The sequence below is a fragment of the Trematomus bernacchii genome, unplaced genomic scaffold, assembly GCF_902827165.1.
Source record: "Trematomus bernacchii unplaced genomic scaffold, fTreBer1.1, whole genome shotgun sequence".
In the NCBI taxonomy this organism is placed as follows: Eukaryota; Metazoa; Chordata; class Actinopteri; order Perciformes; family Nototheniidae; genus Trematomus; species Trematomus bernacchii.
The window spans coordinates 4,173,218-4,190,552 of record NW_022987698.1 but is presented as its reverse complement, the minus strand read 5'-3'; the positions used below and the strand labels follow the sequence as shown (position 1 = coordinate 4,190,552).

General features: G+C 40.6%; 2 protein-coding genes across 2 annotated transcripts in view; one reads left to right on the top strand and one right to left on the bottom strand.

Annotated features, from left to right (window-relative positions):
- LOC117489743 (sodium-dependent neutral amino acid transporter SLC6A17-like) overlaps positions 1–2,341 on the top strand; it is a 9,481-nt gene extending 7,140 nt beyond the window's left edge. The window contains exons 8-11 of the mRNA XM_034139268.1: positions 47–239; positions 863–1,022; positions 1,122–1,284; positions 1,837–2,341. Coding sequence (XP_033995159.1) covers positions 47–239; positions 863–1,022; positions 1,122–1,284; positions 1,837–2,244 — 924 coding nt within the window. The 3' untranslated portion in view covers positions 2,245–2,341. The remainder of the gene's footprint in view (positions 1–46; positions 240–862; positions 1,023–1,121; positions 1,285–1,836) is intronic.
- Positions 2,342–5,670: 3,329 nt separating this feature from the next.
- On the bottom strand, positions 5,671–10,799 carry LOC117489859 (tripartite motif-containing protein 16-like). The gene is made up of 7 exons (XM_034139409.1): positions 10,526–10,799; positions 9,848–9,943; positions 9,534–9,743; positions 9,286–9,451; positions 9,176–9,205; positions 8,900–8,968; positions 5,671–8,662 (listed from the first exon to the last, which is right to left on the bottom strand). The coding sequence occupies exons 1-7, from the start codon at positions 10,796–10,798 to the stop codon at positions 8,094–8,096; spliced, it is 1,413 nt and encodes a 470-aa protein (XP_033995300.1). The 5' UTR covers position 10,799; the 3' UTR covers positions 5,671–8,093.
- Positions 10,800–17,335: the final 6,536 nt, after the last annotated feature.

The window sequence follows — 17,335 nt, the reverse complement described above, 5'->3', positions numbered from 1 at the left end:
ATTTAAGTGTCTCTCTCTCTCTCTCTCTCTCTCTCTCTCTCTGCAGTCCGTCCAGGGCACCGGTTTGGCCTTCATCGCCTTCACAGAGGCCATGACTCACTTCCCATGGTCTCCGTTCTGGTCAGTCATGTTCTTCTTCATGCTCATCAACCTCGGCCTGGGCAGCATGATCGGCACCATGACGGGCATCACCACACCTGTCCTCGACACCTACAAGGTCAATAGGGAGCTTTTCACAGGTAAGCTCACTCCCACCTCTCCCCCCTCTCCCCTCTCCCCCCTGCCCCCACTGGACTATAACTCCCCCACACACTCAGACACTCAAATCCAGCACCAGACCCTTTTTACGCTGCTATGGACAATATTGCAATAATGCACATTCTATGGACAATCTTGCACTAATATTTATTTTTGCACATTCGATGGACAATCTGCACATTCTCAAAATATTGAAGTGACTGTTATTTTGTATATTGATTGTTGTGTTTTTATTTAGGTCTAAATGTGTACACATATTTTATTTTCATATTTTTATATTCTATATACATTTGTTTTTATATTCGGGATTGTGGGAAACAGTATTTCGATCTCTCTGTCTGTACACACAAACTGGAAGATTGACAATAAAGTTGACTTTGACTTGACTTTGACTGAAAGCTAATCGACACAATATGCTATTAGGAGTTTACACAGGCTTACTCAGCAACGCATTTAAACACATTTAGGCTGCATTAGTCTTACTCTGAGTGTACTGTATGCAAAACAACTGAAAAGAATCCATTTATTTTTCCATTTATCTCACCAGTCTCCTTGTCTCCTCTGAAGGCGTGCTCATTTTGTTTCTTCTCTGGGTTTGTTTCAGTGTGTTGCTGCGTTGTGGCCTTCTTCTGTGGCCTGCTGTTCGTCCAACGCTCAGGGAACTACTATGTCACCATGTTTGATGACTACTCTGCTGGACTACCTCTCACAGTGGTGGTCATCCTGGAGAATGTGTCTGTAGCTTGGATTTATGGCACAAAAAGGTACAACCAGCTGTGGTTTTAGTCACACTCAATAAGTGCTTAATAGTGTAAAAGAGCTTGTTCATACCCGTAATGCGTTTCTTGTTTCTTTTCCGCCAGGTTCATGCAGGATCTGGAGGACATGTTGGGTTTCCGACCATGCATAATCTATTTCTATCTGTGGAAGTACGTCTCCCCCATCTGTCTCATCTTGCTCATCTCAGCCACCGTCATCGAGATGGCCATCATCCCCCCAGGATACAACGCCTGGGTCCAAGAGTTGGTCAGTGTGTGTGTGTGTGTGTGTGTGTGTGTGTGTGTGTGTGTGTGTGTGTGTGTGTGTGTGTGTGTGTGTGTGTGTGTGTGTGTGTGTGTGTGTGTGTGTGTGTGTGCATGCGTGCGTGCGTGCGTGCGTGCGTGCGTGCGTGCGTGCGTGCGTGCGTGCGTGCGTGCGTGCGTGCGCGTGCGTGCATGTGCTTTCTAGCTGCCTTCCATTATTTATTTATTATACCATTTTCTATATTTTCCTGGTAAATGTGATAAGGGCACATAAAGACATGACTTCATGGTGGTGCTAAAGGATAAGTATGGGAATAACCAATGTTAGCCAGATTCATCCTCTGGGAACCATGAATGTCTTTAGAGAATGTAATGACATCAAGCTATTAGTTAATGAGATACTTCAGTCTGAATAAAAGCTGACAAACCAAAAAGAAACTCATTGCACTCTATTACCGACAAAACCACATGCTCATCTCTAAAAGTTTGTTCTCAAAGGCAAAGATTGTAATCCGTGTGCTCTTATAGTCACTCATCCCTCTGTTTGTGTCTGCAGGCTGAGGAACGCTTCCAGAGCTATCCTCCCTGGGCTCTGACCATGTGCTTCTCTCTCATCGTCGTGGCCATGCTGCCGCTCCCTATTGTCTTCATCGCCAGGCGCTTCAACCTCATGTCGGACGGCTCCAACAAGCTGTCTGTCTCCTACCGTAAAAGCATGATGAAGGACATCTCCAACCTGGAGGAGCAGGACGAGTCCAGGTTTATTCTTGGTGCCAAACCGGGCGAGGCACCACCTACAGCTCCGGCAGGCCGGCCCTACCTGACCCCAGCAGGGAACAAAACCCTAGACCCCAACTCGCTGTCTCCAAACATCTGCTACGGTACGAGCTACCAGAACCCAGCCGTCAGCCCCACCACACCGACTACTCCGATCACACCCGCCACGCCAGAGTCTGACTCTTGACTCGTCTGACGCCCAGTCCTCGCACAGTTTACCCTCCAGCCATAAAGTCTCCATGGGGGTCACTGCCAAGCATCCCCACCACTGCCCTACTGACGCCATAAAACTGTATGTAGCCGCCCAATTCATCTGAACACATGCTTCCCAAATAACACCGAGATCAACCTGCAGCAGGAGAAAAACAACAACTCTTGCCAGTAGATCACACACTGAAATCAAGCTGTTTAAGTGCTTAAGAAAAGGTTCTGAGATCTGCTTTTCTTTGCCTTAGTATAAGGATCCTCGGCAGTATAAGGATCCCCCCCCCCCCCCCACAACACACACACAATTATTTTGAGGTTTAAAGCCTCTCTTGGTCATACTGTGTGTCTAAGCCACTCAGTCGAAGAGTTAGGAAATGAAATCTTATGCAGAGATTCCAGTGAGTACATACTGTGGGCTGGGCAATGTCGAGAAACAAAAAAATTGACCAAATAGCTTGATTTTGCAATATTGTAGGTCTGGGTTAGGGTTAGGGTAATTATGTTATATAAAATAACTGCTACAACACACAAATACATCACTTCCCTTTAGGGTGACCAGATGTCCCATATTTGATTGGCAATGTTTTCAAAAGTGAAACCACTTCAGGACAGACGCTTTCCTAAAATTGGGCTTTCATCCAGTGTCTGTGAAGAAAGCAAGGAAAGCCATTATCATTTGATGTCAATCAAACTGCGTACACGTCAAGTGCAAACAAATATTGCAACTTTCAAGACATCATTTAGTCGAATATCACCATCAGGGGCGCCGCCAGGGATTTTGGGCCCCATGAAAAGATATCACATTGGTTACTTAAACATTTTTTTCTTAATGTTCTAAAATTGTTTGGGCCCCTGTCAGTCACGGGCCCTTAGAATCGTCCTAACTTTTCACCCCCTTACGGCGCCCCTGATCACCATATCGATATAACATATTGCCCAGCCCTAACAGTGTGGCTACACAAGCACCTCTGTTCTGATGTAGCTTGAAATCCCTTCTCTTGTTGGTCTGTTTTCGCAGGGCTCTATGTATTGTAAGCTATAAAGATATCCATGTATGTTTCATTCCCATTCCCTGCTGTTTTTTGTGTGTAGCCAGTATTGTTCATTCTGTAAACAGTGGTATGCAGTAGAGTAATATAATATAGGATAATAATGATGTCCCATTGTCTGTAACACATACACGATAAATTGTGAAAGTCACTCATTTCAGTTTCTCCACCAAAGAGTTACAATTAAAAAACAAAACACTTGAAATATAAATCATGTAACAGAATAACAGAAAGGAAATGCTGAAGTGAGGTGCGCTGAAAGTACAACAGAGACCTGGTTTTAAACTCATGATGCTTGAACACATTCTGCAGTGACAGAAAGCACAGTTTGTTGATGTGCATTTGATACAAATTTTTATCCCTCGCTGATGCAGTTCTGACATTCTTGCTTCAAAAGCACAAAAAAGATTCACACTTACACAAGTGAATTAACAACACTAATCGTTGACGTATTATTTTAACGATTAATGCACACTTAAAATTAAAACAATAGCTGCCGTTGAATGTGTACCATACAATGAGAAGCAATATATATTTCCGTTGGAGCACAAACTGAGGTCAATATGGACCAAAAACACAATGAAAAGGACAGAAAAATCAGGAATGGACCAAAATGTTAAAGAAAGTCAAATCAAAATAATGGAATATTAAACACAAACTTAGTATTAACCTATGTAATCTAGGACCTGATATGCACAAGTAAAAACACACATATGCTCAAATGCACAAGGTTTCTGTATATTTGTGGGAAAATAAAGCTTATGAAATGTCATTGAAACAGACAGATATTTCCGTGTGATGAAGATCTAAGACACTGAACCCATGCACACTGAACCCATGCACACTGAACCCATGCACACTGAACCCATGCACACTGGTACTGAATAGACCTGAGCACATTCACTTTCCTGTTACATGGAAGACGATACCTTTATTTTTTTTTTTATCTCAATATTCAAAGCCATGGCGTAAGGAATTAAATGGACTATATTTATATTACTGTAAATTTGCATTGTGTGTAGGTGTGACGAACAACAAAGATTTATCTTTTAAAAGTGACCAGTATATATATATAAATATAATGTATATTTTGTCTTCTTCTTCTTCTTTTGTGATGCTTATTTCAATTGTATATTTAAAGACATATCTATTTTGTAGTTTTTGTAGCTACTCCTTGTTGTGGGGTTTTAAAAGCGGCTGGGAGGTGGAGGTGATGTCAGGTTTAGTGTAAACAGCAGCTGGATCTCTGTTGTGTTCGTCTGGCTCCACCTGCTGTCAGCTGACGTCCACTCCCCGGTCCCCACTTTATAGAGTCACTGCTCTGCTTGTTTTGAGCCACACTAGCATCAGCTGTCTTGGGGTTGTCCTTGACTACAAATATTTTTTTTCAGCTTGAAAAAAAGCCACAAAAGAATTCTAGGCTTAATCAACTAAAACAATCTGAAACGACTACCACCAAAATGGCAATTAGTAAACAAATCTACTTTCCACAGCAGCTTATAGCCGGTCTTTTCTCTTTTACAACACATCAAGTTCATTACTGGATATCTCTCAAAAGAAATCCAGTCCGTCTCTTAAACTTTGTATGCAATAACATGGCCTCCAAAATAAAATTAAAACACCTTTTAATAATATATATTATCATAGATTGGTCACTTTATTCACTTCAAAGAGCATCAGTCTTGCAGGACTGATAGTGTGGTTCTAAACATCCCGTTTTCTTTGCTGTTTTGTTTTAGTCTGTGTGATTCAGCCACTGCTGAGTGCGTCATATAGAGATCCCTCTGTTGTTCAAGTCTGTAAATACAATTATAACCAAAATATTCTGATGATAGATTTTACCCATGTGAATTATATATATGTCTTAATAGGTAACTGTTTTAGCATTAAATGCAACATAAAGTAATAATGAATGTGATTAATGCACTTTTTTCACTAGGACTGCAAAAAAAAGTTAGCATTTGTTTTGTTCATAGATTAAAAGCAATATCCAGCTATTAAAATGGAGAATAATTTAAGATTGACAGTGTGAGTTAGCGATGATTAGGAACTGCCCTCTTACAGCCAAAGGGAAGTTAACTCTTCCTTACAAGAGCTGGTGTGCCTGTGTGTGTGTGTGTGTGTGTGTGTGTGTGTTTCCTTCTTCTTACCTGTGTGTGCAGGGCCTTATTGAGCACATGTTTTAAGCACTGTCTGTACAGGAGACACGTTTATAGATGTCCCTTGACAGCTCCTCTCTCCCTTTCCTCAGTCATATAATGATTGTATGATACTGACAACTATTGTAAAAAGAATCACCAAAAATATGAATAAATAAAGAGTGGACAAGTTGCTTTTGTATTTCTGTTTTTTTTCAGTTTGAAGTCAAAATTGTCATGGTGAAAGTTACATTTTCATTGGGAATGTTTATCTTCAGTTTCTTATTGAAAAATATACAGAACTAAATACAGACAGATATTAATAAGTAACCCATTTCATTCTATATAGCTACTGACAGTTTTCAGAATAAAAACAGCTGCACACGAAGCTTTTGTGTTATGGTTTTACTGGTGTTGATACAAAATAATTATGGTAATATAAAAGACAATAGGCAGACTATTACATGAAAATAATATCAAATAAATCATAATTTAATTTTGGCACAAAGTTTGAGCCAAATATGAAGAAATGCCCTCATGATGTTCTCGTGATTTCATGTATGGGAGAAGGGTAAGGACAAGCAGAGGCATAAAAAGCACAATAAGACTTTGATGAGGATGGTAATGTTGGTTCCTCTTTGCACCAAAGTCCTGTTCGGTCCAGTGAACACAAATATGTAATTGTGTCAACCCAACAGCCTGTACAGTGGGCGTAAATGGATATACTGTTTAATTAAGACTATTTTTAGGCTACTTTATATTGTAAAAGAAGACAGAAGTAAAAGAGATATTCCCATTTAAAAAACATAGCAGGATTGTCAGAGTGGCGGCCATCTTTAAGTATAGTTTAGTTTAGTTTATTTATTTATAGTGTCGTGGACAGTCCACATCGATGAACTGTCACAAAAACAGTAAATGGAGCAGCTTTAGCTGACATGGCTAATTTCCAGCTGTTGTCCCCGGCCAGATGGTAATAGACACCCTTAAAATCACAATATATCAACAGCATTAGTTATAAAAAATATAATATAAAATAAAAAGGATGAAAGACAAGTAGATACATGCAAAAGGATAAAAGAGGATAAAAGAGAACAATAAACAACACACGTTACTACATACAGTACATGTCACATATTGCACATCACAATCACATAACAGAAACGAGGGGCAACATCCATGATCACAACATGTAACACAACATGTAACACACACGCCATACTCAACACAGGCTAGTGTGTGCAAGTGTAGTTCTCAGTGAACCATGTTTTTAAGTGAGCTGTGAAGGTGGTATGTGTATGTATGTCTTTGATTTGAGTGGGTAGAGTTCCAGTTTTGTATTGCTGTGACCGAGAATGATGACTGACCAAAAGTACTCTTCCTGAATGGGACTGATAGGTCGCCACGTGTGGAGCTTCTAGTGGTCAGTCTGGTGTTGTTACGTTGAGTAACCAATGAGTTAAGAGGTGGAGGGGCTGTATTGTGCAGGATTTTGTACACCAGAACGATGTTCCTATACTTTATTAAATCTTCCGAACTCAGGATGTTATGCTTTTTGAGGATGGTACAGTGATGGGAGCTGTTAGGTTTCTGGTCCAGTACTTTGAGGGTTTGTTTGTACAGGGTTGCTAGTGGCTTAAGTGTGGAGCTGTTAGTTTGCCCCCAGCTTGTGAGACAGTATGTTAGATGTGACATGATCATGGCATTCATGTATAATTTGGCAGAATTCAATGTCATTGTGTTTCTTATGTATTTAAAATTTGCTAGGCTAAACTTTGCTCTTTGGGTCACTTTTTTGACTTGTGTTTTGAATGTTAAATTAGAGTCAATAATAATTCCACGGTACTTAACCTGAGGCACAATATTAATATGTTCTTATATTTGCCACAATGTTGCATTTTCTTTTTGTGAAAAACATTCCTACTGTTTTGTTTACATTAAGCTGAAGACAGGAGCGGTGTAGCCAGCTAGTGATCAGCACTAAAGCTGAGGTCAGTTTATCAGCAGCCTTTTGCTTTGTATTGGCATGCACATATATCACAGTGTCATCGGCATATAGCTGTGTTTCCACATCAGGACAGACAGATGGCAGGTCATTAATATATAGGGTAAAAAGAAGTGGACCAAGTATTGAACCTTGTGGTACTCCGGTGCTTAAGTCTAGAGCTGGGGAGAGTCGATTATTGACGGTAACATGCTGACGCCTACCAGTGAGGTATGATTCAATCCAACTGAGTGTTAATGGAGAGCAGTTAAAAGCCGACAGTTTGGACAGAAGGACCTTATGATTGACTGTATCAAAAGCTTTGCGTAGATCCAGAAATACTGCACCAACAACACCTCCTTTGTCAACCATTGCTTTTACCTTTTCTATAAAAAAGCAGTTGGCTGTTTCGGTTGAATAATTTGCCCTGAAGCCAAACTGCATGGGATGAAGTTGAAATGGACTGTTAATAATAATAATAATAATAATAATAATACATTACATTTATAAAGCGCTTTTCCTGGTGCTCAAAGCGCTTAAGTTCTGTTGTTTAAGAAGGAGACAAGCTGTTCTGACACCCACTTCTCAGCCACCTTGGATACTACAGGTAAGATGCTAATATACTGTGGCCATTACGGAGAGCTGTGAGTGCTGCAGCTAACTATCTCAACCTGTTTCTACAGTCCCTCTCAGGTAGATCACAGATCCTGATGCAACATCCCTTTTCGAGCCAGAAGCCCGGATACAGAGGCTCTGTGAACTTAGCCTCCAGCTTGTAAAGAAACTTCATACTGTCCGACCCTGACACCTCGTAGAAAGCAAGAGTTCCCTCTTTAAACTTCAGATAAACGCCGATCCGGCTGTGACACGGTGATGATGTGAGCTGAACGCTGTCAGCTCTGTGGCTCACCGAGTAGTTAGAGGAGCGATCAAGACTCCAGGAAAATGCATTTGCCCCAAAAGCTGACAGACGGGTTCGAGTCTTTCTGTTCATCCCCCTGTAGGCGAGAGCGATCTCAGCCTTGTCTCCTTCCACCTCGACCTCATAGTAGCAGCGCTCGGCATGCAGCCCCTCCTTGCACAGCACCTGCATGCGGTGGAAGAACCTGTCCGGGGAACGAAGACCAAGGTCGTTCATCTTCGGAGAGTTCAGCCTCACCTCGGTGTCTCCTGCAGAGAGGGTCAGGTCCTCATGAGCTGTGGTGCGATCCAGGCTGAGTCTACAAGCATCTGAGATGATGATGGGAAAAATGTGAAGGAAAAGTTAGGGTTTGGGTAAAAAAAAAAAAGTGTTCCACCCACTAAGGTTAAGGTACAGAAGTATTAGAAAAATGTAAACTACAAACACTACAGTAAAGTACTTTTCTACTGTTTTTGTTACTTTCCACATCTGTCTTTGTGCAAGGTTAAGATACGTGGACCAAATGGCTGAATATTGGGCTGTGAGTTTAGAAAAGATGCACTCACACTGCAGGAAGTCAGCTCTGGTTGTGGGCTCCTCCATGTTCTGCTCAGTGTTGGTAACTCCAGAGACACCTATGAGAATATTTCAGAGCAGTTTTGAGACATTCATCTTGGATATTTTCACTGCAAAACAATACAGTGGAAGGGGGTTTCATTTGTAGTGCTTACAACATTTAAAATATAATATTAAAATACAGACTTTTGAAATTTCAACAGCTGGATCTTTGTCAGGAGAAAGAAAATATATATTTTCAATAATACTTTGGTCCACTGACTCACCTCCTGATTGCTGCTGCTCTTCACCACCAGCTGTTGAGGTAATATTGAATTAAAGCCAATCTTAACTTTATACATATTGTATTAAAATGGACTGATGTTAAAATACAGACCAGTATGAAGGATTGAGGCAAATGTTTTGTCACAGATATCCTGCAGCTGCTCCCCGAGCTGTTCCACGGCTCTCTTTGTAAACTCGAAGGAGAGAAGTGGATCCTCTGAAACCTCCTGAAGAGGATGAAGAAGATCCGTGTCAGGACACCGCAGGGAGGGCCATTTCTGTGAAGAGACAAAGAAATACAGCATCATCTTTTATACAGATTCAGGTGATGTTTCTACAGTAGTCCTGTGATCACTATACCTGCAAGAAATGGACATCGTTGTCAGTCTCAGCGAGTCGATGGAGCTCAACGTCTCTCTCCTTCAGTTCCTCCAGCGTCTGGAAGGAGCTCTGAGCCTGAGCCTCCTGACCTCTGATCCGCTCCCTCACCAACATGTAATGTCTCTGGAGGCAGTCAATGACGCCTACCAAGACACTTTCACAGTAGTCCTGTGTTTCTCTCCCCTCCTCCTGTTTCATACACAAATATGTGGGATCAGTATTGTATCTAGATATTAAACATACTCCTGGATACTGAGCACATACTGCAGGTATGATTAACATGTTCTCCTCACCTGAATCTGTTCCAGAGTCTTCCCCATGTGCTTCAGTTTATTTTCTTCTTTCTGAATAATCTGCTTGGATTTTGTTTGCATGCTGTTCAGCTCCCTCTTCAGTGTGTGTTGCATAGAGACACACAAATATGTTTAGTTTTATGATACTGGTGTTAGCTTTATAAGTATGATAAAGCATTTCAGTAAGGTTTTCTTTAAGTTACTGGTAAAGCACTTATTGTTCTAATAACAAAGTCCTTAGGTAATGTATAATTACAGTCAATTGAGTGTTTTTGGTTTTTATTTTCACTTGCAGCACATGATCAGCTGAACTGCAAGGACGCAGATCTTGCATGCATCACATACTGTTTACATTGCAGACCCCTGTCCGGTCACACAGTGATATCATTACATATCACTCGCGATTATATGTGACATCTTCTGAATGTGCAAAAAGCTTAAAACATGAATAAATATCTTGAAGAACAAATATGAGCTAATGGGGTTGATAATAACTTGGATTTATTATTGATATAAATAGGCGCCAAAAAATAAGTAACTTCCTCAAACAAAAGTGGAGGGAATTGTGAATCATGTTTGAGTTATTATTTCCTGAGGGGAGCATCAGCATATCTAAATATGTAAAAGTCTCATATCAGATATGGCACTTTACTTTGTGTTTGCGTTTGTTTCACCTACCTGTTTGCGCCTCCTCTCCTCCCCCACTGTACCAATGGAGTGCCCGCGGTGCTCGGACACCGCGCACAGGGCGCAGATGAGCCGCCGGTCGGTGCAGCAGTAGTTCTCCAGCGGGCTGCGGTGCTTCTCACACAGGGTGCTGCCCGCAGAGGGTCCTGTGTCTCTGAAGGGGCACGGTCTCTTATTCGAGGCCGATCCTGAGGGGTTCTTCCCTTTGTACATCTTCACAGGGAGGATGCTAGGCTCTAATGTGAAACTTAACTCTGGTTTCATTTCCTTCTCATGTATTGTGGGTGTGCGTAACATTTCACGCTTTCACTCTCAATCTCACGCTCTCACGCTGCCCAAACTATTCTCACGCCAAAAACAAGAATACCGAAGACTAGAAACGGTTTTGAAAACTTTTGTCACGTAGTGATCGTCTTCTCAATAGAACATCTTTGATAATGTCTTCTGGCCAATCAGAATCACGATAACGGCTTGGTGTTGTTGCAGGAAGTCCCGACGGAGAATACTTTTGCTGTAGTACATCTCTATACATCGATACAACATTACGTGTTGATAGAAATCAACACCTAATGAAATAAGACCCCACGGTTTGATGATTGATAGGTGTGTGGGCTGTCTTTCATTTTGACACACAGAACAATGGGGGCTATCCACCCTTATCCACAATGTAAAGTAATTCACACAGCCTCTTCCCTCTTCTCTCTGTGAGGAGCAGCAGGTTCAGCTTTCAGAACAAAGTAACAAAAAACTAAAATGGCATTCAATTTTTTAAATATGTCGTGTAGTAATAGATTTATTTATTTTTCTTCTCAAGAGAGTACCAGAATGTGTATTTTATGTTAGTATTTAAAAAAATCTCCTGGGGGAGAATCCCCCAGACCCCCCTGCAGGGGTTGGGTTTTCAGCATGTCAACTCTTTCACCTGTGGGGAAATTGCAGGATTGGCTCCAGGTCGCCCTTTTTATTTACTACAAGACAAATGTGCCTTTTTATTTCATACAGTTCAATTTGGATTGAGACAGGGAAATCATCTGAACCTCACGCGTTCTACTTGGCCAAAATAGAGTCAAAGAGTATATGAGAGTGAGAGTGTGTTAATTAATATATTTGGCAGTTTGGAGTAAATCTGTAGATTTGTTTGTGTGTGTGTGTTTCATGTATAGGCCTCTCACGATAATTAATTTTGTTGGATACATTTTCCCGGAAATTATTGCGATAAACGATAATATTGTCGGCACCGTTGTATCATATGACCATTTTAGACCACTGACATAATGATAATATATAATAATAATTCAAGTACATCCTTTCAAACTGCTAGTCACATCCTCATGTAAATGGCAATTTATCGAGGTCAGAAAAGTTATCGAGTTCATTTTTATTTATCGTACGATAAGTCAATGAATTGCTTACAGGCACACAATAAAACAGTGGAAACAAACATGTTTGACTTTCATTAGTGAATGAAACTGTGTGCCCTTTATAGTCTGTGTCCATTATTGTGTATTTGTATATATTGTATCCTATATATATGCTAAGGTCCCGCTGCTGACACGATAGCAGTCATTTCGTGCGCATATGTGTAATTAAACCGAATTAAACCCATGATATCAAAATCTCACTCCAGCCAGGTACCCAAAGTTGGCAACCCTGGCCTAAAATAATTTAAACTGAATGTAAAAGGGAGGGGAAAAGAAAGGGCAACATTTTTAGAAAAGTTGTGTTGATGAGGCGAAGTCCCTCCCCTTCCGGTGGGACCGGGTGGGACTCATGGGACCTTATTTCGGAAAAAGTTTGTATTGAAGCCAATGGAGAGAGAAAGATTATCTTTCGATCCCGTTTGAATTGTGCCACGAATTACACATATGATGTTTGTCAATCTTAAATAATAATTTCCATGTCAAAAAAGTCACAGTTTGTCGTAAAACTGTTGAAATATAAGACTATGAAAAATACGCAACTAGAAAGACTACAAATCCCAGAATCCCAGTCCTGCATACTGGCTCTTACGGAACCGACTAACTCCCCTTATGTGTATGTACAGCTCTCAACATGCCCAGACTTGTAGTGATTTTCACCTCTTTTAACACTTTTCGCCTCATTCTGAAAGAAAGAAGTGAAATGTGCCAACGTGACGGCCGTCTTGGTGTGTGGTGCGAGACGGGAGATGTAGTTCATTGAGCGGTTTCACACAAAAAAAGTGTTACTTTTGTGTCACAGTTTTACGACACATTTTTATTTTTTTTACTTGTAAAATTATCTTTTAAATTGACAAACATCATATGTGTAATTCGTGGCACAATTCAAACGGGATCGAAAGATAATCTTTCTCTCTCCATTGACTTCAATGCATAACTTTTCCGAAATAAGGTCCCATGGAGCTCAACCGGAAGGGGAGGGACTTCACCTCTCGGTGTGTGTGCTGTGCTTCAGGAATGTGAAATGTGACATCAACTAAAGGCTGTGGGGGTTAATTTACTGTTCCTACAGCATTCTTTAAGAGGGTGTTTAATAGTATCTCAGGTCATGTTCTGAACATTATTTTATTTCAGATTCAGATGGTATGTCTAATGCTTTTAATGCTCACTTCAAAAAGGCTGGTCACATTTTTGATGAGCAAAGTCATGACTCTCTGCTTGGTCGTACTCACAGCCCTAGTCTAGAGATGAACTCCCCTGTTTTTGATTTCGCTTATTTCTCGGTCTCTGAAGTCTTACAGGGTTTGCACTCAATTGATCCTAAAAAGTCTGCTGGGCCTGACGGCCTCGAACCGTTCTTTTAAAAAATTGCAGCTCAGATTATAGCACAACCAGTAACAGATATTTTGAATCTCTCCCTGTCCACTCACACACTGCCAGCTGTGTGGAAGCAAGCTCTGGTAATGCCCCTCTTGAAAGCTGGTGATCCCACTGAGTTGAATAACTATCGTCCTATCTCAAATCTTTCTGTGTTATCAAAGATTCTTGAGTCCCTAGTTTCTACTCAGCTAAAACCTTTTTTAAATTCACACAACATCCTTAACCCTATGCAATCTGGATTCAGATCAAAGCACAGTACTGTGACTGCCAGTCTGAAAGTCTTAGACGATATTAAGGCTGGTTTGGATAACGCATCTGTTTGTGTTGCATTGTTTATTGACCTAGCCAAAGCATTTGACACTGTAGATCACCACATTATGTCTAATGTTATGTTGGTGTCTCGTTTCGGTCATAATGCCATTTGCTGGTTTCAGAGTTATCTAACCGACCGTACCCAATGCGTCAGGTTGGGTAGTACTGTCTCTGACCCTGTCACCTTGGAGAAGGGAGTTCCACAGGGCTCTATTGTGGGGCCCTTGCTCTTTTTATTATATGTAAACAATATTTGTAATCAGATGCAATTTTCTACCTATCATATGTATGCTGATGACACTATTGTATATTCATGTGCTCCTTCTCTGGATATGGCCGTTTCCAATTTAAAATCTGATTTTATCACGCTGCAGCATGCACTTCTTGATTCCAAACTGCTATTGAACAGTAAGAAAACCAAAGCAATGCTTTTTGCACCCAAGTCAGCGTCCTCTTGCCTCTCCATTGACACCCTTGATGGCGTCTGTTGTAGCAAACACCGTGGTGGTGGCTTAAAGCCCACCTCCGCTACGCGCCGTCCGTTAGATGAGCCTGGTTAGATTTAATAAAAGAAGGAGTTCAAAACACCGGAATAAAGGTTATAACAATAATCTGATTTTACTGGTAAAAAACACTTATACAAGTTTACAGAGTACTCTGGACTTTCAGTTCTACTGCCGTGCAATACAGGTATCGGGACCAGCCAGTCAGAAACAGGAAGCATTTTGCATGAATAAACAACAGTATTCATAAACATTTTTGGGGCGGAGATGTGTTAACTCTTCCGTCCCATTTTACTCCGAAGCGAACCAGAGAGTCCGTGGGGAGGAGCTGTGTGAGCTGCTCACTCCCCCAGGTGTTTTTACTGGTTGGATTCACTTCTGGTCGGGTCCAATACAGCGAATCAGGGTTCTGGGAAAAAAGTATGTTTCTTCTGAACAGAGCGTGAGATTTTCGGAAGTACACAAGGACAGAGTCAATCTTTATCTCTGCACCTGTATTCACTCCTTTACTTTCCCAAGGAATATTTCACACAAACTATTCTTTCCCAGACAACCAAACATTGTACACAGATATATTGATGCCCAGAAAGGACCTTGAAAAGAATATGTGTGTGTGCTGGTGGGAGGAGGTGTATGTGTGTGTAGCAGGATATCTGGGTCAGTGAGTGTAAGTGAGAAGAGAATATATATAGGATTACTTAAAACAGTTCAAACAATACATGTTCACTAAAATACAGTTCAAAATAATACATGTTTACTTCAATACAGTTTAGAACCATATCTGTTAACTTTACGTCTCTGTTGAGTTTGTCGATACCTACAAATATCTGGGCTTTTGGTTGGACAGTAATCTGAACTTCAAACACCATATTGAAGTTCTAACAAAGAAATTGAAATTCACTCTTGGCTTCCTTTTCAGACTTAAATGTTGTTTTTCAACTTCATCCCGTAAAAGGTTGGTCTCTGGCTTATTCCTGTCCCAGCTAGACTACGGTGATACCATTTATAGATTTGCCTGTCCCACTGTTTTGGCCAAACTTGACCCACTCTACCATGCTGCACTGCGTTATATATCAAATGCACCCTATAGGACTCATCATTGCAAACTGTATAGCCTAACTGGATGGTCCTCACTTAGTATGCGTAGGATGCAGCACTGGTTTTTATTAATGTATAAAGCCATTTTAGGTAAGCTTCCACTGTACATATGTGCCAGATTTGCTCCAGTTTGTGACTCTTACAACCTCAGATCCAGTGCCTGGATACGGTTCCAGGTACCTGCCGTGCGGACTGAGGCTGGAAAAAGGAGTCTTTTTTATTATGATCCTTGGTCTTGGAGTGACCTTCAATCAAGCCTAAAACTGAGGGCACTTGTCTCAATAGCATGTTTTAAATTGAAGTTGTCTGAAGTCCTTACCACCAGCTGCTCTTGCAGTAATAAGTAGTGTACCTTTCTTCCTGTCCCAAATGTGCACAATGTAGTGATTGCTTTTCGTCTTTTGTTGACTTAGTTGTGTTCTCTGTATTTGATATGTCTGTGTTATGTGTAATAATGTGTAACGTTGCTGCCTTCTTGGCCAGGTCAGCATTGTAAATGAGATTTTATCTCAATGCTTTTTATCTGGTTAAATAAAGGTTAAATAAAAAATAATAATAAATACTTTAAAACAGCTGTTATCAAACCTCTGTTAAAGAAACCAAACTTTGATATTAATTTACTAACAAGCTATAGACCAATATCCAACCTTCCATTCATCAGTAAAATAGTTGAAAAGATAGTATCAGAGAAAATAAATTCATTTTTGAGAGGAAACAACATCCTTGAAGAGTTTCAATCAGGTTTCAGAAGATACCACAGCACTGAGACTGCTCTTATTAAAATAGTCAGTGACCTCAGACTGAACTGTAATAAAAATAGGGTCTCAATTCTTATCCTCTTGGATCTCAATGCAGCTTTCGACAATTGATCACGACATCCGCATCAATAGTCTCGAAAAGTGGGTTGGTCTTTCTGACTGTGTCTTAAACTGATTCAGAACATACATCAAAGGGAGAAAGTTTTATGTCAGCCTGGGAAATCATGTGTCCGAAGAACACAACAGCTATTATGGGGTTCCACAAGGGCGCTGCCTTGGTCCGTTATTGTTTTCTTTATATATGCTACCACTTGGTGACCTGATCAGAAAACACAATGTATGCTTTCACAGCTATGCGGATGATACACAACTGTATATATCGGCAGAACCTAATTACACTGCAGCCATTACCTCCATCACCAACTGCCTGTTGGCGATAGATAAATGGATGAGCAGTAACTTCCTAAAGCTGAATGAGGACAAAACTGAAATCCTGCTAGTCGGCCCCAAAGCAAAAAGAGATATTGTTGTTTAATAATCTCGGGATATTTACTAACCGGATCAAACCGGAGGTCACAAGTCTTGGTGTTATATTAGATTCAGATCGAACATTAGCAAAGTGACAAAAATATTGTTCTTTCACCTTAGAAACATTGCTAAAGTAAGACCATTCATAAATCAAAACTACGCAGAGAAGCTAATACATGCCTTCGTCTCAAGCCGGATAGACTACTGTAATGCACTTTCACTGACCCCCCGAAAAAAACTACTGACAGACTTCAGCTCATCCAAAACTCTGCAGCTCGGTTGTGAACTAAGAGGAGAGAACACATTAGTCCAGTTCTAGCCGCTCTGCACTGGCTTCCTGTTTACTTTAGGATTGATTTTAAGGTTCTCCTCCTGACGTATAAGGCCATTATTGGGCAAGGTCCAAGCTTTTTCAGCATTACATGCTGAGAGATTTAGTTTAAACGTGCTTTGATTTCCTGGCAATTTGATCCTAATCTATTGCTGCATGTGTGAAAACAACAAACAAATCTGCACCCGTGACATTTGGTTCAACAATTATTATAACATCCCCTTATAAGACAACAGTTGATTCAGTCATTCTGTATATTATACTATATTTCTACCCAGATTACATACGAGATATTTCACTCACACTTCACAACGATGTGACGATTGAAAAACTGCTTAAAGTGCTATATAACAAATGTCTTCGTTTGGTCACACACCCGCACATTATTAAACATTTGGCTCAGTAAACACATAAGCCAAAAGCTCATAAAATGTCAAATTAATAATCTAAATAAAGATTTAAAAAATGCCACA